The sequence below is a fragment of the Heterodontus francisci genome, chromosome 14, assembly GCF_036365525.1.
Source record: "Heterodontus francisci isolate sHetFra1 chromosome 14, sHetFra1.hap1, whole genome shotgun sequence".
NCBI lineage: Eukaryota > Metazoa > Chordata > Chondrichthyes > Heterodontiformes > Heterodontidae > Heterodontus > Heterodontus francisci.
Window position 1 is genome coordinate 91,069,144 of NC_090384.1, and position 26,873 is coordinate 91,096,016.

Here is a 26,873-nt window from a genome sequence, read left to right on the forward strand (position 1 = left end):
CTCCAGTTCAGTTTCTGGTCAATGGTAGCCCCTAGGATGTTGATAGTGGGGGATTCAGCGATGGTAATGCCGTTGAATGTGAAGGGGAGATGGTTAGATTCTCTCTTGTTGGAGATGGTCATTGCTTGGCACTTGTGTGGCGCTAATGTTATTTGCCACTTATCAGCCCAAGCCTGGATATTGTCCAGATCTTGCTGCATTTATACACGGACTGCTTCAGTATTTGAGGAGTCACGAATGGTGCTGAACATTGTGCAATCATCGAACATCCCTACTTCTGACCTTATGATTTGAAGGAAGGTCATTGAAGCAGCTGAAGATGGTTGGGCCTAGGACACTGCCCTGAGGAACTCTTGCAGTAATGTCCTGGAGCTCAGATGATTGACCTCCAACAACCACAACCATCTTCCTTTGCGCTAGGTATGACTCCAACCAGCAGAGGATTTTCCCCCAATTCCCATTGACCTCAGCATGCCATACTCTGTCAAATGCTGCCTTGATGTCAAGGGCAGTCACACTCTCCTCCCCTCTTGAGTTCAGTTCTTTTGTCCATGTTTGAACCAAGGCTGTAATGAGGTCAGGAGCCAAGTGGACCTAGCAGAACCCAAACTGAGCGTCACTGAGCAGGTTATTGCTAAGCAAGTGCCGTTTGATGACACCTTCCATCACTTTACTGATGATTGAGAGTTGATGGGGTGGTAATTGGCCGGGTTGGACTTGTCCTGCTTTTTGTGTACAGGACGGAGCTGGGCAATCTTCCACATTGCAGGGTAGATGCCAGTGTTGAAGCTGTACTGGAACAGCTTGGCTAAGGGCGCGGCAAGTTCTGCAGCACAGGTCTTCAGTACTATTGCCGGAATATTGTCAGGGCCCATAGCTTTTGCAGTATCCAGTGCCTTCAGTTTCTTGATATCACGCAGAGTGAATTGAATTGGCTGAAGTCTGTCATCTGTGATGCTGGGGACTTCAGGAGGAGGCATAGATGGATCATCAACTCTGCACTTCTGGCTGAAGATTGTTGCAAATTCCTCCGCCTTATCTTTCGCACTGATGTGCTGGGCTCCCCCATTTTTGAGGATGGGGATATTTGTGGAGCCACCTCCTCCAGTTAGTTACTTAACTGTCCACCACCATTCACGACTGGATGTGGCAGGACTGCAGAGCTTAGATCTGATCCGTTGGTTATGGGATCGCTTAGCTCTGTCTATTGCATGCTGCTTACACAGTTTGACACGCAGATAGTCCTGTGTTGTAGCTTCACCAGGGTTGGTCTCCTGGCTTGATGGTAATGGTAGAGTGGGGGATATGCCGGGCCATGAGGTTACAGATTGTGGCTGAGTACATTTCTGCTGCTGCTGAGGGCCCACAGCGCCTCATGTATGCCCAGTTTTGCATTGCTAGATCTGTTCTAAATCTATCCCATTTAGTATGGTGGTAGTGCCACACAACACGAAGGAGGGTATCCTCAATGTGAAGGCGGGACTTCATCTCCACAGTGACTGTGTGCGGTGGTCACTCCTACCAATATTGTCATGGACAGATGCATCTGCGGCAGGCAGATTGGTGAGGACGAGGTCAAGTATGTTTTCCCTTCTTGGTGGTTCCTTCACCACCTGCCGCATACCCAGTCTAACAGCTATGTCCTTTAGGGCTCGGTCAGTAGTGGTGCTGACATGAATGGACATTGAAGTCCCCCACCCAGAGTACATTCTGTGCCCTTGCCACCCTCAAGTGCTGTTCAACATGGAGGAGTACTGACTCACCAGCTGAGGGAGGACAGTAGGTAGTAATCAGCAGGAGATTTCCTTGTCCATGTTTGCTTTGCTGCCATGAGACTTCATGGGGTCCAGAATCGATGTTGAGGACTCCCAACGCAACTCCCTCCCAACTGTATACCACTGTGCCACCACCTCTGGTGGGTCTGTCCTGCCGGTGGGACAGGACATACCCAGGGATGGTGATGGCAGTGTCTGGGACATTGTCTGTCTGTCTGTCTGTCAGGTATGATTCCGTGAGTATGACTATGTCAGGCTGTTGCTTGACTAGTCTGTGGGACAGCTCTCTCAACTTTAGCACAAGCCCCCAGATGTTAGTAAGGAGGACTTTGCAGGGTTGACAGGGCTGGCTTTGCCATTGTCGTTTCTGATTCCGGGTGGTCCCTCCAGTTTCATTCCTTTTTTTTATTGACTTTGTAGCAGTTAGATACAACTGAGTGGCTTGCTAGGCCATTTCAGAGGGCATGTAAGAGTCAACCACACTGCTGTGGGTCTGGAGTCTAGGCCAGAGCAGGTAAGGACAGCAGATTTCCTTCCCTAAAGGACATTAGTGAACCAGATGGGTTTTTACAACAATCGACAATGGTTTCATGGTCATCATTAGACTAGCTTTTTAATTCCAGATTTATTAATTGAATTCAAATTCCACTTTCTGCTGTGGTGGGATTTGAACCCATGTCCCCCAGAGCAATACCCTGGGTCTCTGGGTTACTAGGCCAGTGACAATACCACTATGCCACTGCCTCCCCCGTAATGTTGTGTAATTCATCAGAGAAATAAGGGTGAGAGGCCTGTGGACTTCATATATATGCAAACCACAAATACAAAATGGTAATTTAAGAGCGACCAATGGCACATGTTTAAGTATCAGCACACTGCCATGGAATGTAGAATATCTGTTTGCACTTATTCTTTACTTGACAGTGTCTAACAGACACACTTACAGCCATGCAATCAACTGCATACAAGTTAAGTACCTTTATCATGGGAAGATATGTTGGCAAGGGAGCTTTAAGTACAAGTTTCTTTCAACTTAAAAAAAAAAGTAAAATAGTGCAGATGCTGGAAATTTGATCAATGAACAGACAAAAGTGAAACATTCAGCAGGTCAGTCAGCATCTGTGGAGAGAAAGGGATAGTTCAGTGTACCACCTTCAAGGATTTGAAGGGTCCACACCCTGAAACATTAACTTCTCTGTTGGCCCCACAGCTGCAGAATGATCGTCTGTGTGTCGCTGGCATTTTCTGTATTTGTTATAAGTTCGTGCACATTCATCCACTTTCACCATGCATACCTGCTGGCTCCTTGGGCACTCTGCCAGACATCTGGGAGCAGGTTGCCTGTCACCAGAGCTCAGATGAATGTCTCAGGAATAAATTGAAGGAAAAGGGCTTTTCGGGATTTAAAGTCAGTTTGTTTATACACTGAAACAATTGCAATGTTTATTTCATAGCAACACAATTTAAAGATCCATTTGTCAGATATGTGGCCACTGTTGTATGAATGGAACTAATGTTAATACAGTATTGAGATAGTGGGATATCTGATGAAACTGCCATTGCAGGAAAGTTCAAAAGCTACAATAGACCAACCTTTAGTTAGAAATCAATCTAGCTAAAGAATGGCATGATGAACACCTACAACAAATTATCCTAGAAATTGAGATGAATGATTTTATATGCATTTAGCTGACGAGTTTAAGAATATTACAAAAAAGCAAGCCAATATTTCTACAGTTGTTTTGGCAAGCGCTCCGATGCAATGACATCTAATCAGTGAAAATGTTTTATTGGCTTGGAAAAATATTGTTTCATTGCTTCCACAAAATTATGGGGTGGTTCTCCATGCTCCAGTACAAAGCTAATATGTTACGTGTATGGTCTGATTTTTGAAGATGCATCAGATTGCCTAAAGTAAATGCAAGGACAAGTGCGGAGTTATTTTTCTCACTCGGTAGACAAAAGTGATCACAAATCAATTGATTTTTTTTTGTCTGATTGCACTTCTGTAAAGCACCTTGGGATACCTTATTAAGTTAAAGACGGTATATAATTGCAAGTTACTGCTATGATTAAAACTATAAGTATTCATCCGATAAATCTTTGTAATCTTCATGTCATACAATTACAGGCATGGCACAAAACCTGTTTTCGCTGTGCGCTGTGTGGTAAGAGCCTGGAATCCACAACAGTCACAGACAAAGATGGAGAAATCTACTGTAAAGGTAAAATCAAATGTACAATTCACTGCTTCTGGTAAAGGAGAAATTAAGTTGAAATAACTTCCACATGGTTGATCTTGACAATGTAGTGCATTCAAATCTGGCAGGAGTTTATCATCATCCATTTCTCCTCATATAAAGTATTATTTGGAAGTAGCAGACATGGGAGGGGATTTTTCTTGTATCAATATTTAGCTGCAATAAAATACGTTATTCAGTTTGATTGTTGATCTGACAAACTCATTTAAAGCCATCCGAAATGCTGCCTCTGACACCCACTGCAACTTGCAGTAGGTGACTCTGTATGAAGGCTGCATATAGAGTCAGAGTTTTACAGCACAGAAACAGGCCCTTCGGCCCAACGCACCCGCGCCGACCATCAAGCATCTGTCCTAACTAATCCTATTTCCCGCACTTGGCCTGTAGCCTTGTATGTTATGGCGTTTCAAGTGCTCATCTAAATACTTCTTAAATGTCGTGAGTGTTCCTTCCTCTACCACCCCTTCAGGCAGTGTGTTCCAGATTCCAACCACCCTCTAGGTGAAAAAATTCTTCCTCAACTCTCCTCTAAACCTCCTGCACCTTACCTTAAATCTATGCCCCCTAGTTGTTGACCTGCTTACTAAGGGAAAAAGTTTCTTCCTATCAATGCCCCTCATAAATTTTTTTGTATACCTCAGTCAGGTCCCCTCTCAGCATTCTCCACTCCAAGGAAAGCAACCCCAGCCTATCTAGTCTGTCTTCATAACTGAAATGCTCCAGCCCAGGCAACATCCTGGTGAATCTCCTCTGCATCCTCTCCATTGCAATCACATCCTTCCTATAACGTGGTGACCTCCCTCCTCTTATATTCTATGCCTCGACTTATAAAAGCAAGTATCCCGTATGCCTTCCTAACCACCTTTATCTACCTGTGCCACCTTCAGTGATCTATGGACAAGCACCCCAAGGTCCCTTTGATCCTTTGTACTCCCTAGGGTCCTACCATCCATTGTATATTCCATTGCCTTGTTAAACCTCCCAAAGTGCATCACCTCACACTTCTCACGATTAAACTCCATTTGCCACTGCTCCACCCATCTTACCAGCCCATCTATATTGTCCTGTAGTCTAAGACTTTCCTCCTCACTATTTACGACACCACCAATTTTCATGTCGTCTGTGAACTTACTGATCATACCTCCTATATTCACATCTAAATCATTAATGTACACTACAAACAGTAAGGGTCCCAACACCAATCCCTGTGGTACCCCACTGGTCACAGGCCTCCATTCACAAACAACCCTCAACCATCACCCTCTGCCTCCTTCCACTAAGCCAATTTTGAAACCAATTTGCCAAATTACCCTCGATCCCATGGGCTCTTTCTTAACCAATCTCCCATGCGGGAATATACCAAAAGCCTTGCTGAAGTCCATGTAGACTACATCAACTGCTTTACCCTCATCTACACACATCTAGTCACCACCTCAAAATTCAATCAAATATGTTAGGCACGATCTCCCCCTGACAAAGCCATGCTGACTATCCCTGATTAATCCTGTCCCTCAGAATTTTTTCCAATAATTTCCCTACCACTGATGTTAGACTCACTGGCCTGTTATTACCTGGTTTATCCCTGCAACCCTTCTTGATTGATGGTACCATATCTGCTGTCCTCCAGTCCTCTGGTACCTCTCCTGTGGCCAGAGAGGATTGGAAAATTTGTGTCAGAGCCCCTGCTATCTCCTCCCTTGCCTCACATAACAGCCTGGGATACATCTCATCTGGGCCTGGGGATTTATCCACCTTTTAAGCCCGCTAATACTTCCTCCTTTTTCAATGCTAATTTGATTAAGTATATCACAATCCCCTTTCCCTGATCACTGCACCTACATCGTCCTTCTCCACAGTGAACACAGATGAAAAGTAATCATTCAAAACCTCACCTATGTCCTCCGGCTCCACACACAGATTGTCACTTTGATCCCTAATGGGTCCCACTTTTTCCCTGGTTATCCTCTTGCCTCACCTGGAATTCGAGAATTATTTGTTGTCGATGAGGGTGGCAGAGTAGAAACAGTAGAATCTTTTATAATCCAGGCTCACACTCCAAAGAAGTACTGAAGGAGTGCTGCATTGTTTGGGGTAGAATCCTTCCAACCAGACTTTAAACTGAGACCCCTTTGCTGGTTCAGGTGGATGTTAAAATTGCCATGACTTCATTCGCTGAGGAGTGGGGAATTCTCCTGCAGTCCTGGTGCACATTCCTCTCTATCAACAATGCCAAAAATAGATCAACTAATCATTCATCTTGCTGCAGATATTTGAGGTGTTGCATACAAGTTGGCAGCTGTGTTTATCCACATGATTACACTGGTTGCATGGCAAAGTAATCAACTGTGGGTGAAGTGCTTTGAACATTTCTTAGAAATGTGATTAAAGCACTACATAAGTGCAAGTTTGTTCGTTCTTTCAGCACAAGATAGCTAGGAAGCCATGAATATTCTATGCATATTAAACAGGTTATTTCCCCCATAAAGAAATTATCTGCTAAAATGTAGCCTGTTTAACATTAAACAATCTTGTGCTGCAATATTAAACCACATATGCCAAATATATATCTTGCCAATTTGTTATTTATGTGAAATTGAAAATAATGAAAGCTATTGAAATAATGAAGTATCCAAAGTTGGCATAAGCTCAGTGTGGCTACTTCTCAATGGCAATTTGGAATGAGTTCTGCCAGGACCACTTGGCTTCAGACCTTATTATAGCCTTGGTCCAAACATGGACAAAAGAGCTGAATGCCAGATGTGAAGTGAGAATTACACTGCTTTTGACATCAAGGCAGCATTTGGCAGAGTGTGGCATCAAGAGGTCTGAGCAAAATTGAAGTCATTTGGAATCCAAAAAATCTCTGCTGGTTGGAGTCATACCCAGCACAAAGGAGGATCATTGTTGTTGTGGAGGCCAATCATCTCAGCCCCAGGACATTGCTGCAGGAGTTCCTCAGGGTAGTGTCCTAGGCCCAACCATCTTCATCTGCTTCATCAATAACCTTCCTTCCAAAAGAAGGTCAGAAGTGGAGATGTCCACTAATTGCACAGCGTTCAGTTCCATTCCCAACTCCTCCGATTAATGAAGCTTGCATGCAGCAAGACTTGGACAACATTCACATTTGGGCTGATCGGTGGCAAGTAACATTTTTGCCACACAAGTGCTAGGTAATGACCATCTCCAACAAGAAAGAATCTAAGCATCTCCCTTGACATTCATTAGCACTATCATCGTCAAAACCCCCATCAACATCTGGGGTCACCATTGACTAGTAATGTAACTAGAACAGCCATATAAATAGTGGCTGCAAGAGCAGGTCAGAGACTGGGAATTCTGTATCGACTGACTCACCACCTGACCCCTCAAAGCCTGTCCACCATCTATAAGGCCCGGGTCAAGTGTTTAATAGAATACTCTCCACTCCCTGGATGAGTGCAGCTCCAACAACACTCGAAGCTCAACACCATCTAGGACAAGGTAGCCCACTTGATCGTTCCCCCACCCCCATCCACCACTTTAATCATTTACTCCCTCCACCACTGGCACACAGTGGCAGCAGTGTGTACCATCTACAAGATGCACTGTAGCAATTTGCCAAGCTTCCTTCAAGAGCACTCCTGAATCCACAACCTCTACCACTCAAAGACAGAGGCAGCAACACCTGCAAGTTCACCTCCAAGTTGCACACCATCTTGATTTGGAATGATTTTTTCACTGCTGGGTCAAAAACCAGGATCTCCCTACCTAACAGCATTAAGGGAGTACCTACGCCACATGGACTGCATCAATTCAAGAAGGTGGTTCACCACCACCTTCTCAAGGGAACTGGGGATGGGCAATTAATACTGGCCTAGCCAGCAACGTCCATGTCCCATTAATAAACATTTAAAAGAAAACTGACCTGATTACACAGGAACACAACTTTTGATCAGGAAATAGAATGATTTCCATTTTGTTTGTATTCCATTTCTATCTGACACACAAGTGGATAGATCACCTAATAACTAATCACATAAATGTGGCTCTTGTAGTTTTAGTAGAATAGAATCTGAACAACTATATTAAATGCATTAACAATGTTACTATATTTCGTGATTTGATCAACTGAACACCTTTCAATAAAAAAAGCTAACTAATTTTTCTTATTGTTCCAGCTTGTTATGCGAGGAACTTTGGTCCTAAAGGAATGGGGCATGGACAGACTGGTGGAGCATTACCTAGCACAGATTAAAAAATCTTCTGGCACATTTGTAGATGCATTTCATTCTCCAATTTCCCCCTCCAAGCGATCACGTCTTCTCAAATCAATACCTTTCCCAGTGAAGCTGAGAAAACATTTGTACTGTGGCTATTCATAACCATCTTCATCCTTCAAAAGTCTGTCATTTTCACAAAGTATTTGAAATACAGATAGTCCAAAATAGAAGGAGCTCTATAAATGATAATTACTAGACAGGCAATGTCCAAAATTGTTTTTACTGACCCACTGTAACAATGATCAATCGGAATTGAGTACAATATTGATAACAATGCCTTACCATGCTCATTATGTTGCTATTGTAAGCTTATGAATGTACCTATTAATCAATGCTTTGTAACTTTAAATAAAGTATTATTGACATCTTAAGAATTAGACCGTATTCCTGACACTATTCCTTTGACACAGTAACTCTTCCATTTTTCCTAGTTTTTAAATGATTTTTTTTTTCACCCTTCTTTCCTCAAGGTCTTTATTTGGCATACTTCTTCTTTTGGCCGGATATGATCATGGACGAGGTTACTGGTATTTTTCCACAGCCATCGTAATTAATATGTTTGTAGCCGAGCAAATATGATTTTTTTTTTTTTGTTTAAAAAAACACCTTAGTAACAAGTTACCTGATGGCTTTTTCACTTAGCTTGGCCACCCCACCCCCTTGTTCTGTCCTGGAAGTGGGGTAGGGGCATACTTGAAACTGGTTTTGGTGGCATTGAGCTTAATCCTTGTTCGAATACTCATCTCAGCTGGGGCAATGGTGAAGTGCTGCAGTAAAACTTTTGGAGAAGATAAAAAAACAAAACAGCCACAGATCAACATTCTACTGGAAACATTGGGTATGTGAATGATGAGCGAGGACATCAGTGGGCTTGACCTCCTCAAGCATTGACTTGTCAATCACTGTTTAATCTTAAACGCTTGGGTGAGGTCCACGAGATTGTGCCCGGTCCTAGTAGGGAGATTAACTTAAGGGGAAAAATGAAATAACTGCATCTAAGTCTTTATCACGGGCAGATTCAAGTAATCTCTGGACTGCGAGCACATTGACTTTCTCCATTTTTATTTAGCATAATGAGTTTTTTTTCCTTATTCATTCATGGGCTGTGGGCGTCATTGGCTAGGCCAGCATTTATTGCTCATCTCGAATTGCCCTTGAACTGAGTGGTTTGCTAGGCCATTTCGGAGGGTATTTAAGAGTCAACCACATCGCTGTGGGGCTGGAGTCAAATATAAGCCAGACTAGGAAAGGACAGCAGATTTCCCTCTCTAAAGGGGCATTCGTGAACCAGAAAGGTGTTTTTTTTTTACAATAATCGACAATGGTTTCATGGTCACCATTAGACTAGCTTTTTAATTCCGGATTTATTAATTGAATTCCAATTTCACCATCTGCTGTGGTGGGATTCAAATCCATGTTCCCAGACCATTAGCCTGGGCCTCTGAATTGTTAGTCCAGTGACATTACCACTACGCCACCACCTCCACTTATCTGTACATAAATGTATTCACAACTGCTGACTTCTGTTTCTCGGACATGAGGGTAGGCAATGTCCTTCTTGGATAAGAAGATCATTAAAGTTGAGTTTTGTTTGCCTTCCACTATTCAATTGTTTCAAAGCTTTACAATTAACTGTGGAAAAAATTGGGACCTACAATGATTACTCCTGATCTTATTCATGGGTTTTATCAGTAGATAACACCTCGTGGACACTGTGATTTATTTTATGGATTATTTCTGAACCCAGCATTATATTAATGCTAGGTCCTCTGTAAGGTTATGACTGTGTGAACATTCACATTGCTGAGAAAACAAAGAACACAATACACTCTTCAACATTCCCAACTACACAATTGTTAACCAATAAAACATTACTAATCTCCTCGCGCTAACATTGGCTTCAGTAAATCAATGATCTTCTACTGTGTGCCTTTCACTCTCAATCTTATCTTTATTTTTCTGCTCTCTGCTAGTTCTCTTCACACCAGCAGCTATCAAAACCTTTTATACTAAAGTGCTACACTGTAAATTCTCTTCCCCTTTCAGTTCATCCCTCAAAATCTTTCCCCCGTCTGGTTTTCATGCATCACTCAAAATAATTATTCTGCAAGGTGAATTATTTTTAAATAAATTGTGTGCTGGATCTACATACTATATACAAAATCTCAAGCAGAATGCTCTGTCAATTTGTATTTATATCACTGATTGACAGTTAAATATTTTTTATTTTGAATGTTTTATTCACATTTCCTTATTGGTTTTAGCTCCAACTCTCTCACTACACAGGCAACATACAGGAGGGCAACCCAACAACCACACTACGACTTCTGAAAGTGACATTCTCATTAGTTAACTGGAACTGCACGACAACTTGTGTCCTGGTATAACTTCCGTACATAGGCTTCAACGTGGCCAGGTCAATTGCTGTTCCATAGCAACAATCTCCAGTGGAATGAATTGCTTCTATACCTGCCCACAATCTCTGTTCTGGAGTTAGAAACTGGACCAACAATCACTGACTACAAGACTTGGTCTGTGTGCTGCATTTGTTTAATCACAGGGTTGTAAGGCAACATTTCAAACCGATGTAATTAACATATTCTACACTGCAGCTATGGCTCTCTGTGTGTACCGTGACCAGCTCCATTGATAAAATTAAAAACAGAAGATGCTGGAAATACTCAGCAGATCTGGCAGCATCTGTCAAGAAAGAAAAGGAGTTAATGGGCTTAATTTTATGACCCCTCTAGGGAGGGGTGGGAACATAAAATTGAGAGGGAAGGTGGGGGGGGGGGGGGGGGGTGGGGGAAGGGTGGCCACTTAAGGCCTCAACCTGCCACCGCTGGCATTTTACCAGTGGCAGGGGGCCCTCCACCATGTTTCAAGTTCACCCAGTAGCACCAGGCTGCCTCCCTGTGGACTGGTGGCAGGATTGCAGAGGGGGGGCCCTCCTTCTTGAGCAATCTGTGGATCACGGTGGGCCCAGAGCAGCAAAGGCTGCCTTTGTGCTGCCACCCACCCCCAACCTCTCGTGGGGCCTGCCTGACTGGCCCTGGCGAGCTTGTCCCTATTTACCTGCCGTTTGAGGCTCCATAGCTGTTTCTGTTCCGGTGTCTGCTGCAGTTTCAGCAGTGACCGCTGTTTCCAGTGGCGCTGCTAAGCAGCTGTTTCTCTGATTGGCCGGGAGTTCTTGGAGGTGGGATCCCCGTCCTTAAAGGACAGGTACCCCAATGCCAGGCAGTTAATTGCCCAAGTGCCATGAGATGTAGCTGGGCATCCCCCAAACAGCCAAGGCGGGGCTCCCCTCGCCTTTTTGGCCAGGCGTCAAAATCACTACTGGCTGCTTAAAAATTCAGCCAAATGTTTCGGGTTGATGATCTGAATTGCGAACCTGAAACATTGGCCGGAATTTTACAGCTCCCCCCAATGAGCAGGCTGGTGATGAGGGGGAGGCGTAAAATTGAGTGGGAGGTGGTGGTGAGGGGGCCGTTCCCAACCCACTTGCAATTTTATGCAGGGCGGGGGAGGGGTGGCGGCGAAAAACAGCCTGCCTACCCTAGGCCAATCAAGTCCCTTAAGTAGCCAACTAACTACCACTTAAGGGCCTCCTCCCGCTGGCATTTTACCCTTGGCGGCCGGATAGCAAAGGCCCCAAGAACCCTGTCTGGTAAAACCAGACGGCCTTCTTGTGAGCTTGTGTGGGGGCTCTCCTGATCGTGCACCCTGTGCCCCACAGAGGGCTGCCCCCGAAGCCCCAACTGCCCCCAACGGACAAAATTCCCGCTGCCCCAACCAACCCCCCTTGCCTCACCGGGGCGTGGTCGATTTTCCTCGGCGAGGCGCTAAAAGCTTACCTCCTTTCCCGGGCACTCCTTCTTCTTCCTCCTGAAGCTGGGTGTAGTCCCAGCAATGGCCACTGCTCCCGTTGGCGCTGCTAGCCCACTGATTGGCCAGCAGCTCCATTAGGTGGAACTTTCTACCTCAAGGAGGTGGAAGTCCCACCCAAGCCCAATTAAGGGCTTGGGGAGCAAAAAATCCTGGCATGGCTCCCCAGGTCAATCGGGGGCATGCTCGCCACTGACTTTTTGGCCGGTGGGTGAGGCCTCTCGTCCAAAGTAAAATTACGGCCATTAACCCTGTTTTTTTCCCTCCACAGATGCTGCCTGAACTGCTGATTAGTTCCAGTATTGTTGTTTTTAATTTCAGATCTCATCCCCTTGCTGGTGTCATCAAAAACCTGGCCAGTGAGACCATTACTCATTTGTGAGTCTTGAAGTAAGAGTTGCCATCAATCAAATTATAGGAAGAGGAGTAGGACATTTAGTTCCTTGAATGGTGGAACAGGCTCAACCAGATCAAGAATGTTCTGCATCTTAACTCCATTCACCTAACGGAGACAGAGACAGAGCGTGAGAGAGAGAGGAGCACGGTGGGAGCGGAGGTTTAAAAAATGCGCAAAAGCCCAGAGTCGGAGACCGGAGAAAGAGACAGAGAGAGAGGAGCATGGCAGGATCCGAGAGAAAAAGAGGAGCACGGCGGGAGTGGAGAGAGAGGAGCATGGCGGGAGCAGGGCAGGAGTGAAGTCACAATCAACAGTGAGAGCAGGGTAACAGAGAGCCACCAGGGTGAGTATACAGGTAAGCTTGTAATTTAATTTAAATCAAACATAGCATCAACCATCACAGGCAAGCAGGTAGGGGTTTGGTTTGGGAAGAAGCTACCGGTTTGGTGAGTATCTAGAAAGTGATTAAGGTCCATTCTAAACCTAACGTTTAAAATAGTAAAGGAACTTATGGTAAGCTTAATAAAATATATAAAGAAAGGAAAATAAAATAAATAATTGAATAAAATAATTAAGTAGTTAATTAAAAGTGGCGCAGTGGTTAGCACCGCAGCCTCACAGCTCCAGCAACCCGGGTTCAATTCTGGGTACTGCCTGTGTGGAGTTTGCAAGTTCTCCCTGTGTCTGCGTGGGTTTCCTCCGGGTGCTCCGGTTTCCTCCCACAAGTCAAAAGACTTGCAGGTTGGTAGGTAAATTGGCCATTATAAATTGCCACTAGTATAGGTAGGTGGTAGGGAAATGTAGGGACAGGTGGGGATGCGGTAGGAATATGGGATTAGTGTAGGATTAGTATAAATGGGTGGTTGATGGTCGGCACAGACTCGGTGGGCCAAAGGGCCTGTTTCAGTGCTGTATCTCTAAACTAAAACACATTAACGATGGCAGGACAGGTGATGTGTCATGGCTGCGGCATGTGGGAGCTCCTGGATGCCAGTGTGATCCATGGCAAAAACGTCTGCAGTAAATGTTTGTGGCTCGAAGAGCTTCGGCTCAGTCATTGAACTGGAGTCCGAGCTGCAGACACTGCAACACATCAGGGACAGGGAAAGTTACCTGGACATTTTGTACCAGGAGGCGGTCACACCCCTTAGGATAGGACCTTCTGATTTGGTCAGTGGTCAGGGAGAGGAGAGTGTGGCTATAGCTGAGGCAGGTAAGGGGACCCAGAGGGCAGGAATGCAGGAGCCTCAGCCTTTGTAAATGATGGTATTAGCACAATAGAAAAGGATGACCTAAGTTCAGGAGAAGAGGATGTAGAAGCAGTTTGGGTAGAGATGAGAAATGAAAAAGGCAAGAAGTCACGTGGGAGTGGTGTACAGGCCACCTAATGTTAACCAAACTGTAGGATGGGGTATAAAGGAAGAAATAATGGCAGCATGTCAGAAAGGTATGGCGATAATCATGGGCGATTTTAACCTACATATAGACTGGAAAAATCAGATGGGCAGAGGTAGCTTATATGAGGAGTACATAGAATGTTTTCGGGATAATTGCTTGGAATAATACGTTCTGCAGCCAACCAGAGAGCAGGCCCTACTAAACCTGTTATTCAGCAATGAGATAGGATTAATTAATGACCTCATAGTAAGGCATCCCTAGGTAGCAGCGATCATAATATGATTGAATTTTACATTCAGTTTGAGGGAGAGATGAGTGGGTCCAAGATTAGTATTTTAAACTTAAATAAGGGCAATTATGAGGGCATGAAAGCAGAGCTAGCGAAAGTGAACTGGCAAATCAGGTTAAGGGATAGGTCAATAGAGATGCAGTGGCAGACATTTAAGGGGATATTTCACAATACACAGAATAGATACATTTCAACGAGAAAGAAAAATTCCAAGGGTGGTTAACTAAAACAGTTAAAGATAGTATCAAACTTAAAGAAAATGCCTATAATTGCACAAAGATGGGAGGCAGGTCAGATGATTGGACAGAAAAAAAAAGCAAATGACTAAAAGATTGATAAAGAAGGTAAAATTAGAGTACGAGATAAAGCTAGCTAGAAATATAAAGACAGATAATAAGAGATATTTAAAAAATAAAAGAGTTAACAAAGTCAGTGTTGGTCCTATAGAAAGTAAGTCTGGGGAGTTAATAATGGATAATAAGGAGATGGCAAATGAATTGAACAGAAAATTTGCATCAGTTTTCACTATTGAGGATACAAGTAACATCCCAATATTAGCTGTAAGTCAGGAAATGGAAGGGAGGCACTCAAGAAAATTACAATCACCAGGGAAGTGGTACTGAACAAATTGTTGGAGCTGTGGGCTGACAAGTCCCCGGGTCCTGATGGACTTCCTCCTAGGGTGTTAAAAGAAGTGGCCGGTGAGATAGTTGATGCATTGGTTTTAATTTTCCAAAATTCCCTAGATTCGGGGAAGGTTCCATTAGATTGGAAAATAGCAAATGTAATCCTTTATTCAAAAAGGGAGGGAGACAGAAAGCAGGAAACTACAGGCCAGTTAGCTTAACATCTATCTTAGGGAAAATGTTAGAAGCCATTATTAAAGATGTTATAGCAGGACACTTCGAAAAATTCAAGGTATTCAGGCAGAGTCAACATGGCTTTCTGAAAGGGAAATCATGTTTAACCAATTTATTGGAGTTCTTTGAGAGAATTGCATGTGCTGTGGATAAAGGGAAACCAGTGGATGTATTTTACTTAGATTTCCCGAAGGCAATGGATAGGGTGCCACATCAAAGGTTATTGCAGAAAATAAAAGCTCATGGTGTAGGGGGTAACATATTGGTGTGGATAGAAGATTGGCTAGCTAACAGGAAACAGAGAGTAGGCATAAATGGGTCATTTTCTGGTTGGCAAGCTATAACGAGTGGTGTGCCACAGGGATCTGTGCTGGAGCCTCAACTTTTTACGATTTATATAAATGACTTAGATGAAGGGACCGAAGGTATGGTTGCTAAATTTGCTGATGACACAAAGATAGGTAGGAAAATAACTTGTGAAGAGTACATAAGGTGGCTACACAAGAATATAGATAGGTTAAGTGAGTGGGCAAAGACCTGGTAGATGGCGTATAATGTGGAAAAGTGTGAAATTGTGCACTTTGGCAGGAAGAATGAAAAAGAAGCATATTATCTAAATGGTGAAAGATTGCAGAGCTCGGAGATGCAGAGGGATCTGGGTGCCCTAGTGAATGAATCGCAAAAGGTTAGTATGCACGTACAGCATGTAATTAGGAAAGCTAATAGAATGTAATCGTTTATCATGAGGGGAATTGAAAGGCTTCAGCTATACTGGGTATTGGTGAGACCACATCTGGAGTACTGTGTACAGTACTGGCCTCCTTATTTAAGGAAGGATGTAAACGTGTTGGAGACAGTGCAAAGAAGGTTTACTAGACTAATACCTGGAATGGGCGGGCTGTCTTACGAGGAAAGATTGGACAGGCTAGACTTGTATCCGCTGAAATTTAGAAGATTACGAGGCAACTTGATTGAAACATATAAGATCCTGAGGGGCCTTGACAGGGTGGATGTGGAAAGGATGTTTCCCCTTGTGGGAGAATCTAACACTAGGGAGGTCACTGTTTAAAGATAAGGGGTTGCCCATTTAAGACAGAGATGAGGAGAAATTTTTTCTGTCAGAGGGTTGTGAGTCTTTGGAATTCTTTTTTTCAAAAGGTGGTGGAAGCAGAGTCTTTGAATATTTTTAAGACAGAGGTAGATAGATTCTTGAGTAGCAAGGGGGTGGGTGGAAATGTGGTGTAATCAGTTCAACCATGATCTTATTGAATGGCGGAGCAGGCTCGAAGGGCTGAGTGGCCTACTCCTGCTCCTAATTCGAATGTTTGCATGAGGGTATCTCTGTTCCATATCCCTTGATACCCTAACTTAACAAAACTCTGTCGACCTCAATCAAAATTACAAATAAAACACCATCCATAGCCTTTTGGGGAGAGAGTTATAGATTTCCATTACCCTTTGTGTGAAACGCACTTGCTGATTTCACTCCTAAGTGGCCTAGCTTTAATTTTAAGATTAACTTGTACTTTATAATTTTAAACACCTCTATTAGAACACCCTTCAAACTTCCAAACTCAAGGAATTCAAGTCAAATTTATGAAACCTGTCCTATTGGGCTGAATTTTATAAGTCTGCCGCCGATTTCGGCAGGAGATGAAAACGCCAAAGAGCCACCGCGATTCCAAGCACGGTGGCTCATTTAAATAGCTAGGGCGGGCCGCCCCCCTGATCATGTGGAGGGGGTGGGCTGTCCCTCCCCGGCAATGGTGTCAGCTGCCTATGTGCAGGTGCTCGATTTATAAAGCCGAGGATCCTGTATGCCTTTTTAAACCAGTTTCTCAACCTGCCCTGCCACCTTCAACGATCTGTGCACGTATCCCCCCAGGTCTCTCCGTTCTTGCACCTTCTTAAGTTTATATTGCCTTTCCTTGTTCTTCCTACCAACATGTATCACTTTCCATTTTTCTGCATTAAATTTCATCTGCCATATGTCTGCCCTTTCAACCAGCCTATGTCCACTTGACGTCTTATCACTATCCTTCCCACAATTCACAATGTTTCCAAGTTTTGTGTCACCTGCAAATTTTGAAATTGTGCCCTATACACCCAAGTTAAACCCATTGATGTATATCAAGAAATATTGTCTTCACCCAACCTCTCTGCCCTACCATGGGCCCCCACCCCGTGCCCCATCCCTGTCACACACACCCATGGCAGCAACCCTCCTCTGCGCAACCACCCCACCCACCTCCACCCCCCCAACCCTGACCCTCCCACACATACAGCATGAACAGGGGATTGGGATATAGGTGTTGCTGGCAAGGGCAGCAGTTATTGTCCATCCCTAGTTGTCCATGACAAGTTGGTGGGGAGCCATCTTCTTGGATCACTGCAGTCCATGTGGTGAAGATACGTCAACAACGTTTTTAAGCAGGAAATTCCAGGATTTTGACACAACAACAATAAAGGAGCAGGGATATATGTATAAGTCAGGATGGTGTGTGACTTGGAGGTGTTCCCCTGCACCTGCTACTATTGTCCTTCAAGGTGATGGAGGTCACAAGTTTGGTGTGTTTTTTTAATTCTTTCATGGGATGTGAGCATCATTGGTAAGGCCAGCATTTGTTGCCCATCCCTAATTACCCTTGACAACTGAGTGGCTTGCTAGGCCATTTCAGAGGAAAGTTAAGAGTCAATCACATTGCTGTGGGTCTGGATTCATATGTAGACCAGACTGCGTAAGGACAGCGGATTTCCTTCCATAAACGGCATTAGTGAACCAGATGGGTTTTTACAACAGTCGATGATAGTTTCGTGGTACTATTACTGAGACTAGCTTTCAATTCCAGATTTGCATTATTTAATTAAACTTATTAACTGATTGTAAATTCTACCAGCTGCCATGGTGGGATTTGAACCCAGGTTCACATGGAATTAGCTTGGGCCTCTGGATTATTAGTTCAGTGACATTACCACCACGCTACCATCTCCATGTGTTGCTAAAGAAGCCTCATCAACCTGTTTTAGTACATCTGGCCCAACTTTTCCCTCCTCCATCTCGGGGGGCCCAACCTCTTTCCGGTGAGAATAGGTAACTCAACACAGCTTGGGGAATTTACCTAGAAACTGACTGGTTGTTTAACTCAGCTGCTGATCAAATAAGTCAACTAAACCATCGGGAGAGCAGCTTTTAAGGGATCTCTGAAGAAAATCATAACCAAGTATATTGCTATCATGCAACCAAAATAACCACAACCCTGCAACAGTACCAGCTGCAAAATTCCAATTAAATTCTTCGAATGCTTTTCTGCAGTCGATATATGGTATTGCTGTCCTGTTCTTGGTTTAACACACTGTTCAAATATTCAATTTCTCAATAACTACCATATGCAAAAGAAAATTAATTTTGATAACCACAACTGAAAAATGAGTTTACACCCTCCCCTCACTTCTTTTTGAGTTACTTTGTATTTGACTTTGATGGCTCAATGGGTCGATGCGCCGCAGAGCAGGAAGATTCGAGATTTGGTCTCTGGACCATGCTGTGTTAGGAGATCTCAGCTGGCTAGCAATCCACCATTACAATTGGCCTCAGTCTCCCTAGCCAAGGAGAGGGAATAAACAGCAGTGAGTTTCTGCTGTTCATTTGTGATCACTATCTGGTCCAACTCCTGCGCGTGGAAAGTGTGCATGTTTGGATGTCAATCAAAGACATTAGCCCCTGCAGCCAAAGAAGCAGACCCTTGCAAGCTGATACAAAGAAAGATTAATAGATAATTTTCCAGAATTAATCAAACCTGTCAATCAAAACAGGATTCAAAGGTATGAAGACTGCCCGACAAGTTTCCCTGACTCAATGCTTGATACTGCAGAACAAAGTATCAGTGTCTTCCTCTATGATGGAATGGTTGGTAATGTTTGTGGTCTCCAAGGATTTAGATGTTTCACCCCACTCACACAGCTGGGCTGTCCTCAATCCCAACTGACACTGAAAACCATTTTTTAATAATGCTATCGTATCAAAAATGCCAGATTCTCATAAAAATATACATGATGGAGACGAAACTTGCGTGGCTATCAGAACGTTATATAGCTTCCAGATTCAGGGCCATAAGGGATAATGGTTATATCAGCAAGGCTAAATACTTATTAAAAAGTTAATTGGTTTCTGCAATAGCTCAGTTGGTGGCTGCAGTATGTAGCAGAGTCAGACAGACTGACACGATCCCAGGCTTGATCCTTCATTTTAGCTAATCAGCTATGGTGGGATGGAGGTGTTATCGTTGAAGGGTCAGATTGGCTCAGTGGTAGCACATTTGCTCGAGTTTGAAGGTTGTTGATTCAAGTCCCCTTCGAAGACATGGGAAAGGAGCAGGGGAATGGGATTAATAAGGTAGCTCTCCTAAAGAGCTGACTCAGGCACAATGGGCCAAATGGCCCCATTCTATGCTGTATCATTCTCTGATTCTAAGATATCTGTACATCATTTCAATGAGGAATCATAGGAGGCCATTCAGCCCAATGCATTCTTGAGGGAATACTGCACTGTTGTTATTTATAGTTTTGGATCTCTGTGGCTTTGGAGTTATGTGGGGTTGTCATGTTTAGCTGTTAAAGGCAGGGGCCAAGTTAAAATGCAAATTCAGAAATTATAGTTATAAATTCCCACAATCAGATAGCAGTTATTATAAATTTGAACCCCTTGATCCATATCTGGCTTTCTTTTTAAAGGATTATATTGCTCGTGTTGCAAAGTATGATTTGTGATGGATGCATGAGGCTTACATGCCTAAAATATACTTAAAGTCTTATGTATTGCATCAATTTCCTGTAAATGTCATACTGCAGCCATCAACCTTCAGGTTATTATCTGAATCACTGAGCAATGCCCGAAGAAATCTCTTGGTATTAAACACAGTACATGATGGAACAAGTCAGTGACATGCCCTTATTGTGATTGACCTTTTACAGAACATACTGTTATAATTAATCAGAAACTGCATTTTTACGCATTCTCTGTGTTGTAAGTAACCAGACTGATAAATTGCACAGGCTAACAACTCAGTAATCATCTGACCATTAGGTACTGGGTTCAGTCACTTGCAAGTCTATTTAAAACATATGCCATTATTCTCCAAAACTGATTTTCATCACTAATAGAGGGTTAAAGTTATGGCATCAGTTCACAGGCACATTTTCAATCGAAACATTTGCATAATTAGAGCCCTGTAATAGAATACTTCTCACCAGTGAATATGCGAACATATGAATTAAGAGCAGGAGTAGGCCACTCGGCCCTTCGAGCCTGCTCCATCATTCAATCAGTTCATGGCTGAACTGATTACTCCACATTTCCACCTACCCCTGATGACCTTTCACCCCCTTGCTTATCAAGAATCTATCTACCTCTACTTAAAAATATTCAAAGACTCTGCTTCCATCGCCTTTTGAGGAACAGCATTCCAAAGACTCACAACCCTCTGAGAGAAAAAATTTCTCTTCATCTTTGTCTTAAATGGGTGACCCCTTATTTTTAAACAGTGACCCCTAGTTCTAGATTCTCCCACAAGGGAAACATCCTTTCCACGTCCACCCTGTCAAGACCCCTCAGGATCTTATACGTTTCAATCAAGACGCCTCATGCTCTTCTAAATTCCAGCGGATACAAACCTAGCCTGTCCAATCTTTCCTCGTAAGGCAGCCCGCCCATTCCAAGTATTAGTCTACTTCTCTGTACTGCCTCCAATGCATTTACATCCTTCCTTAAATAAGGAGATCAATGAGGTTTTCCTACAGTTAAAGCGATAAACATATGAAACATGGGAGAAAGAATAGACCATTCAACTAGATCATGGCTGATCTTCTACCTCAATGCCATTTTCCTATATCCCTTGATATCTTTAATATCTAGAAGTCTATTGGTCTCTGTCTTGAACATACTCCATGACTGAGTTGCCATAGCCCTCTGGGGTAGAGAATTCCAAAGATTCACCACCCTCTGAGTGAAGAAATTCCTCCTCATCTCAGTCCTAAACGGTCTACCTCTTATTCTGAGACTGTGTCCCCAGGTTCTAGGTCCACCCTAGCCAGGGGAAATATTCTTCCTGCACCAACCCTGTTGAGCCCTGTAGGAATTTTGTACACTTAAATGAGATTACATTTCATTCTTCTACACTTTAGAGAATTTAGACCCAGTCTCCTCAATCCCTGCTCACAGGACAATCCCGCCATCCCAGGAATCAGTCTGGTGAACCTTTGTTGCACTCCCTCTATGGCAAGTATATCCTTCCTTAGGTAAGGAGACCAAAACTGTACACAATACTCCAGGTGCGGTCTCACCAAGGCTCTACACAATTGCAGCAAAACTTCTTTACTCCTGTACTCAAATCCTCTTGCAATAAAGGCCAACATACCATTTGCCTTTTTAATTGTTTGCTGCACCTGCATGTTAGCTTCCAGTGACTTATGAACAAGGACACCCAGGTCCCTTTGGACATCAACACTTCCCTATCTCTCACCATTTAAGAAATACTCAGCATTTCTGTTTTTCATATCAAAGTGGATAACTTCACATTTTTCCACATTATATTCCATCTGCCATGTTCTTGCCCACTCACTTAGCCTGTCTAAGTCCCCTTGAAGCCACTTTGTATCCTCCTCACAACTTACAATCTCACCTAGTTTTGTGTCATCGGCCAAACTTGGAAAGATTACCTTTGATCCCCACATCCAAATCATTGATATAAATTGTGAATAGCTGGGGCCCAAGCACTGATCCTTGCAGTACCCCAATAGTCACATAAGACCTTCTGTTGACTTAATTTGGTCCACTAACATGTACTCATACCTTTATATAATATTCATTTGCCTACTACTTTTGATACTTGGTTAATAAACTGCTACATCACAAAGGACTTTGATATAACACCGATAAGCAGTTAACACAAAGGAAGATGGTTGTGATTATTGCAGGCCAATCATCTTAGCCTCAGCACATTGCTGTAGAGGTTCCTCAGGGTCCTAGGTCCAACCATCATCAGCTGCTTCATTAATGACCTTCCTTCCATCATAAGCTCCGAAATGACGGCATTCACCGTTGATTGCAGCGTTCAGGTCCAATTGCGATTCCTCAGATAATGTAAGAGTTCATGCCCAGATGCAGCAAGACCTGTTCAACATTCAGGCTTGGGCTGTTAAGTGGCAAGTAACATACATGCTACACAAGTGTCAGGCAATGACCATTGTTACGACCGCTCAGGACAAAGCCCCCAGTCAAAATATATGATTCTGATCGCGGTGGGAGCAACGCACTGTCAATTCAGTTCCGTCACTCCACAGGTCGCATTTCCAATTCGAATAAAGTAGCAGCCGAGTTGAAACAATCTAGTAACCCCTGAATAAAGCGAATCAAACCAGGCATCTTTAGATATCAACAAATTAACTATTACAAAAAACTAAAATCTTCGACACTACTAAGATATCTAAAGATCTTTTAAATTCTTATTTAAAAATCTAACTCCTAGATTCGGGTACATAGATTCAAACTAACAGGGTCTAAATTGAGAGAGCGAGCTTTTGCATTCTTGTCTCCCCATTTTTTCATATTGGCTTGGGATGCTTTAAGGTGTTCCTTATAACTTCTTATTTAAAAATCTAACTCCCACATTCGCATACATATACTCAAACTAACAGTAGTTTGGTTTTTAATTAGCTGCCCAAAAAAATAAAGCCTTTACAGATTATGCTTCCGATAATGGTCTTCTAATTCAACACAGTCCAAGTTTGCTTGCTGTCTTCCAAGGTCCAATGAGAAAAGGGTCCTTCCAGAGATAGGGGTTCAACAGTTCAGTTCAGCAGTTGTAGTATTACACTCTTTTTTCCCAGCAATGAACACAGCAGATCAATAATCTGTTGTGAAAGAATAAAAACCTTTTTTTTCTTATTTATTTAAGAAATTAATCTGGCTTGAAGCTTTTTAGAATTTTGAGAGAAAATCTAACCAGGGTCTAAATTGACAGAGAGAGCTCTCCTATTTCCTTCATGTGCTGGATCAGTCTGTCAATTATGTGTTTCTGCGAGCCAGTTTCAAAGTCAAAATGGATACATTGAAGCCCTGTTCTCCCTCTCTGTATGGCTGTTGCCTGGCAACCAGAATGCATTTTCGCTCAGGGTCTCTGGAGCTTGCTGCCTCAAAGATGCACTGATCTTTTATACTTTTAAAGGCGCAATGCAATATTTCCCGAGGAGAGAAAGAAAAACAGGATTGTGACGCCTCTGCCCCTGGCAAAATGGAACACCATTCCCGAAATGCATTTCATTACAATGCAAAAAATAGAAATTGAAAAAGCACTAACAATTTTTGTTCCCGATATATTTATATATACAATTTTTCTAATTTGACAAGACTGCAGCAACAAGTTGCATCAAAACATTTTTGGCGTCGGATTTTACAAAGGTTCTGCCAATTAGCCCATTTCAACCTTCCAAACATAGTCTCCCAGTTGTTTTGTGTTTTATTTCCAAGTGTCCCTATTGTCCATCACCTCAGCCAGGTAAATGCACAGCTCGGAGCACTGACCACTACTGGGTTCACTATTCTCTGAGAAGTTTCTTGAATACCCCTCAACCTGTGTGGCATCATTTGATACTGGACAACGCCATCCGGTGTAACAGAAGTGACTTTTCCTTATCTTGGGTTTTCAAAGGAATTTGATAGTATCCCTCCAACATATTTGTCTCCTTAAGACACACGATGTTGCCCACTCTGTCCATACGGTCTTCTAAATGAGAATTCGGGTAGGAGTCTGCCTTCGTTATCGCAGTGACGTTCTAGATTCCATGCAAGTTTGAGCCATCTCACCAGGTTTAGGTATCGAGACTACCTGTGAGTTCCAGCTGTCCTGACTTGGTTCAATTAAGCTGCTCTTCTGCATACATTGGATCTCAGCTTCCATTTGGACCTGTCTGTCTGGTTCTAAGCGGCAAGGATTTTAGTTTAGAGATACAGCACTGAAACAGGCCCTTCGGCCCACCGAGTCTGTGCCGACCATCAACCACCCATTTATACTAATCCTACACTAATCCCAGATTCCTACTACATCCCCACCTGTCCCTCTATTTCCCTACCACCTACCTATACTAGGGGCAATTTTTTATAATGGCCAATTAACCTATCAACCTGCAAGTCTTTGGCATGTGGGAGGAAACCGGAGCACCCGGAGGAAACCCACGCAGACATAGGGAGAACTTGCAAACTCCACACAGGCAGTACCCAGAATCGAACCCGGGTCCCTGGAGCTGTGAGGCTGCGGTGCTAACCACTGCGCCACTGTGCCGCCCATGATGTTGTTTTAAAGGAATGGTTCCCCCCATAATGTGTGGCTAAGGTTGTACATCCCAGCTTATCCCTACAAACTTTTTTAAATGTTGTGAAAAGCCTGGTTAGGTCTTCACATTGTTTTGCCTGGAAGTGCAAACGTATGTGGTCTAATTTTCCTAACCATTCTGTATTCGCTAATCTGATAGTTGGAGGTTCAATCTGAGAATTTCCTAGGCCTTATTCTGCCTCATCCTCACTATCCTCTTCCTTCTCTACAGTCCCAATTACCTGACATACCTGTACTGGCTTATCCTCTCTGCGATAATATTGTTTGAGCATATTGATGTGACACAAGCGGTTCTTTTTCCAGCTATCAAGGGTGTCAATCAAGTAATCTACCTTACCCACTCTTTTGATTACTCTATATGGGCCACTAAACCATACTTCTCTCATCTTCTCCCTCTTCCAATTCCAGATGTTGGGCTATGATGTCAATTATCTCTGCTTTTTGGGCACCTGATTTCAATTTGAACCCCAATTTTGCTGCCAATTCTTTTAATTTGTTCTTAGTTAAAGTTAATATTCAAGAAGGAGATAGATATATTGCTTAATGCCAAAGGGATCAAGAGATGTGGGGAGAAACCGGGAACAGGGTACTGAATTAGATGATCAACCATGATCTTTTTTGAATGGGGGAGCAGACCCAAAGGGCCGAATGCCTGCTCCTGTTCCTATTTTCTATGTTGCTATGTTTATCAAGTCATCGAGGGAAACGATCTGCTTTCCCAAAAACACTGCTGCAATTGCTAATGCCATTACGATAGTATATCCTGTACTCTGATTGTACAAGAGACCTAGTTCCTTTTATTTCTTTGTAAATGGCGTTAGATTTAGATCCCAACAATCGAATTTCCAACTGATATGATCCCTGACGCGAGAGCAATTAATATACCAGCCGCACGATCTGAATTTCTATGTTATTCCAGAAACAAGCAATTAATATGATTCCAAACACGAGCCCTCCAAATTAGTCTGATTCTGATCCCAGATGCGAGCTGCCTAATTAAAATGTGATTTTAATTAATTAAATAATATATTATTCTGATCGCGGTGGGAGCAATGCACTGTCAATTCAGTCCCATTGCTCCACAGGCCACATCATATATCTTTAAGCTTTCCAAATCGAAGAAAGTAGCAGCCAAATTGAAACAATCTACTAACCCCTGAATGAAGCGAACCAAACTAGGTATCTTTAGATATCAACAAATTAACTATTTATTTTAAAAAGAACTAAAATCTTAGACAGTAAGATAAACCAATATCTAAACACCTTATAAATTATTTTAAAATCTAACTCCCGCATTCGCATACATATGCTCAAACAGTAGTTTGGTTTTTAATTAGCTGCCCGAAAAAATAGGAAACAAAATAAAGTCTTTGCAGATTACGCTCCCGACGAATGGTTTTCTAATTCAACACAGTCCAAGTTCACTTGCAATCTTCCAAGGTTCAATGAGAAAAGAGTCCTTCCAGAGATAGGGGTTCAACAGATCAGTGTAGCAATTTCAGGGTTATACTCTTTTTACCCAGCAATGGACACAGCAGATCAATAATTTGTTGCGAAAGAACGAAAGCCTTTCTTTTCTTACTTCTTTAGGAAATTAATCTGGCTTCAGACTTTTTAGAATTTTGAGAGAAAATCTACCCAGGGTCTAATTTGACAGAGAACTCTCCTATTTCCTTCACGTGCTGGATCAGTCTGTCAACTGTGTGTTTCTGCTAGCCAGTTTCAAAGTCAAAATGAATACATTGAAGCCCTGTTCTCCCTCTCTGTATGGTTGTTGCCTGGCAACCAGAATGCACTTTCATTCACGGTCTCCGGAGCTTGCTCCTTAAAGATGTACTGATCTTTTACACTTTTAAAGGCGCACCACAATATTTCCCGAGGAGAGAAAAAAAACAGGATCGTGACACCATCTCCAACAAGAGTCTAACCACCTCCCCCTGGACATTCAGTGGCATTACCATAGTCAAATCTTCCACCAACATCCGGAGAGTCATCATTGACCAGAAATTAAACTGGACCAGTCACATAAATATTGGGTCGACAGGAGCAGGTCAGAGATGGGGCAATATTTTTTTATTTGTTCATGGGATTTGGGCGTCGCTGGCTAGGACAGCATTTAGTGCCCATCCCTAATTGCCCTTGAGAAGGTGGTGGTGAGCTGCCTTCTTGAACTGCTGCAGGCCATGTGGGGTAGGTACACCCACAGTGCTGTTGGAAGGGAGTTCCAGGATTTTGACCCAACAACAGTGAAGGAATGACAAAACAGTTCAAAGTCAGGATGGTTTGTGGCTTGGAGGGGAACTTGCAGGTGGTGGTGTTCCCATGCATCTGCTGCCTTTGTCCTTCTAGGTGGTAGAGATTGT

At 43.1% G+C, this 26,873-nt stretch overlaps 1 protein-coding gene across 1 annotated transcript in view; it reads left to right on the forward strand.

Annotated features, from left to right (window-relative positions):
* Window positions 1–8,569, forward strand: part of LOC137377340 (cysteine and glycine-rich protein 3-like) — a 49,315-nt gene extending 40,746 nt beyond the window's left edge. The window contains exons 5-6 of the mRNA XM_068046921.1: window positions 3,907–4,000; window positions 8,194–8,569. Coding sequence (XP_067903022.1) covers window positions 3,907–4,000; window positions 8,194–8,270 — 171 coding nt within the window. The 3' untranslated portion in view covers window positions 8,271–8,569. The remainder of the gene's footprint in view (window positions 1–3,906; window positions 4,001–8,193) is intronic.
* The last annotated feature ends 18,304 nt before the right edge of the window (window positions 8,570–26,873 follow it).